The 2,988-nt window shown below is 35.0% G+C and overlaps 1 protein-coding gene across 1 annotated transcript; it reads right to left on the bottom strand.

Moving 5' to 3' along the window:
* Window positions 1-320: 320 nt before the first annotated feature.
* LOC116136326 (putative exosome complex component rrp40) lies at window positions 321-2,988 on the bottom strand. Its single transcript, XM_031422036.1, has 9 exons — window positions 2,851-2,988; window positions 2,700-2,774; window positions 2,232-2,318; window positions 1,964-2,020; window positions 1,628-1,720; window positions 1,336-1,408; window positions 1,173-1,248; window positions 939-1,029; window positions 321-771 (listed from the first exon to the last, which is right to left on the bottom strand). The coding sequence occupies exons 1-9, from the start codon at window positions 2,899-2,901 to the stop codon at window positions 652-654; spliced, it is 723 nt and encodes a 240-aa protein (XP_031277896.1). The 5' UTR covers window positions 2,902-2,988; the 3' UTR covers window positions 321-651.

Raw genomic sequence — 2,988 nt, 5'->3', positions numbered from 1 at the left:
ATGAGTATGGCCTTTCTGTCAATGGAACTTGAAAGGGACAGAGACGTAACCTTGAGCTGTGTTGACTTATTACTTAAAGAATTTATTGATGCAGATAGATGTCATGGCGTTTACTTCACACAGGATTGGGGTGAGAAGTATTCACATTCGGCATAGAAGAACGTCCCTGAATTCGTTGTTTGAAACTGAATGAATGTATTGAGTACTTTAATAATTCAGACTTTTCATTATATTACGAATGATGAATTTTGCTGATATTCATGAGCTAGTATAGTTTCAATGAGATTTATTTATATTTAAACATAAAACTTCTGAAGAAAATATCATTATAAATTGTAATTCATAAACATTTCCAGTGAAGGCTTGTATCACTTATCCCGTATGTGATTCTGAGATAAAAGGGCAAAAATTATCCAGTGGGCTTCTGCTTATGAATTATGATCAGAAGACCACGAATTGGTTTGCATTGGAGGTTTTTCTGTCTCTTCCCATGCACTTTACATCCTCAAGATCTACCAGCAACAAAACTTCTTTTTTGTTTTAACAAACTGTGCATATTAGCAACGAATTTTCAGTTGGAACTTCATGCAATGCATAATATTCGAGACAGAAAAAAAAGTATGCGGGTTTAAATAGTAGACCAGAACATGATCACTTAATTTTCTGGAGCAGTTTCTCCACCATAATTTGCTGCTGCACCCCACTCAAATATTCCGAGTTCATGCTTGCATTACTAACTACCACCACCGTAGATGGTGAGGCAGCGTTCACCTGGATTTGGTACAGAATTTAGAAGGATAAAGAAGTATTAGTAGGAGTTGTATCTTCAAATAGAAAGGTTACTAAGTTTTAAGAACCATGCTGCAAGTAACGCTGCAAGAAGAAAACAACACAACCCAGTATCCAATCAACTCAAGAAAGGGCATCAAAAAGCATACCCAAACCCTGCCATTCAAGCCCACTGCTATCTCAAAGGAGAGTTGCTTCCCGAGAGCCTCAAGAACTGGACATGTTGGTGAGCTCAGCAACCTAAAAGACAAAGAATCATCAGATTCACAGTAAGGTAATGAAAAACCTTGAGGTTATTGTGATATCAAGCGTTCAGAGATAGCATTAAAGAACATATCCCAAGCATCTCTGATGAGTTAAAATAGGGAAAGCAAGAATCTCACATTCTTGATAGACCAGTTGAAGTTTCAAACATGTAGCCATCTTTAAGGAGGCCAAATTCTGCTGCTTTTCCACTGGCTATAAATCACAAGACAAATCCACATAATGGTCAAGAAATAGTCCACAGATCATAATATGAAAATATAAGGCACTTTCACAACTAACCATCGGTGCATGACAACTCAGGATTCATGCCAGGGTTTGCCTTCACAACCCGAACATAAAGAAGAGAACCTACCTATAGCAAGAAGCATTAGTTGAAAAAAAACTACAGATTATCAAACAGATGATCCAACCCAGGGAATTAAAATAAAATGTGATTATTGAACATGTCCTCAATGTTTAGTTCAAAAGCTAAAAATGCCAATCAACAGGTACATCTCTTATGTAAATGAAAGTAAATGACATACTAAATGGTCTTTACAGTTAATGAATATAAGATTTGCAATTAATGCACCTCAAACTTAGGTATGTTTCTCCGGGTTCCTCCTTCAAATGCAAGCACAGGCAGAAAAGCTATTGCCGGTCCTTTAATGTCCACAAGGAAGTTCTGCATCACAAAAAGTATTTATTACTTCAGGAAAAAGAGATAAAGACTGATATCAGTTCATGCAAATTTCAATAATGCACCAACTATAAATCAGATAGCAAATATGGCTAAGAGCAAGTGACAGAAGATGAAACTTTTCCAAACTACATACACATTTAAGCAAAATAAGATAAAAGTTTCAACTGTCAACAAAGAAACAATAACAACTATGATAATACAATGAAGTATGTCAACAGTGCTTACATCTGCTTTTGAGTCTACAACAATCCCAAGAACAGTATCCTCCACGGAAGGTACATACTGAATAGAAAACAAAATTAGAATATGAAACATTAAAGAGAGCTATAGATAACTTATATCGATGCAAGTGATAAATTAAAGAAATCAATATCATGATGATATTAACCCTAACCATAAAGTATAACAACAATAAAGAGATATGTACACAATATTTATAAAACATTCATCAAACTTGTTGCAACTCAGCTAATTATAGTAATATCATACACACCCTTTTGTGAGAGCTTTCAACCCAATATTTGTTTGGCTTTGAGAACTTCAGTTTTCCAGCCTTCATAACAGAAATAGAATCACAATCCTGAAATGACCCGAAACGAATATCAATATCCTTTAATCAGTGCAAAAGGTACATAAGATTTTCTTTTCTTTAGTCTCTCTATTTTATTGTTTCGTTGTGTCCGGCAAAAAATAAAAACTAGTATTTACCGCAATGTTAAAACAAGAAAGGGTTATGCAAAGAACAGATTATGTATGGTCCAATAAGAACAAACAGGGAAAAATAAACGTGGCTTAAAAAATAAATAAATAATTAAACTTTAAAATTCAAAGAATCCACAAACCCCATACCGATTTACAGTTCTTTAAAATTGAATTGAGACTAAAAGAAGATAATTTTATTCAGTATAAGCCACATTAAACATAAACTAAAACATCAAATAGTAAATAAATTAGTACATACCAGACGGAGACCGCCACCTAGCTTGATGGTCTGATTTGTTAAGCTAGAGAGATCAAGGACCACATCGCCCGGAACCTAAAAAAGAGTAGAGGTAATGAAACAAACAAAGCAGAAAAGAAATTAGTCACATAAAAGAACCGAAAGTACTCACCACAATCTTATCTAAGACGGTTGCTGGGGAAACCGACGCTTTGGTTTCCATTGATACTAAATTGGAGAGAGTATTTCACACTAACACAATAATAGGTGTCGAAGCAAGAGGGAGTTGGATAGGGCGGGACGAGAGTGG

The sequence above is a fragment of the Pistacia vera genome, unplaced genomic scaffold, assembly GCF_008641045.1.
Source record: "Pistacia vera cultivar Batoury unplaced genomic scaffold, PisVer_v2 Contig109, whole genome shotgun sequence".
In the NCBI taxonomy this organism is placed as follows: Eukaryota; Viridiplantae; Streptophyta; class Magnoliopsida; order Sapindales; family Anacardiaceae; genus Pistacia; species Pistacia vera.
The sequence above is the reverse complement of the archived record's forward strand: the minus strand, read 5'-3'. Positions and strand labels throughout refer to the sequence as shown.

Coding starts and splice junctions, on each gene's coding strand:
- LOC116136326 (XM_031422036.1), bottom strand. CDS start 2,901: ATGGAAACCAAAGCGTCGGTTTCCCCAGCAACCGTCTTAGATAAGATT. Junction 1,249..1,335: donor TGAGTTGTCATGCACCGATG/GTTAGTTGTGAA, acceptor TGTGATTTATAG/CCAGTGGAAAAGCAGCAGAA. Junction 1,030..1,172: donor TCAACTGGTCTATCAAGAAT/GTGAGATTCTTG, acceptor TTTGTCTTTTAG/GTTGCTGAGCTCACCAACAT.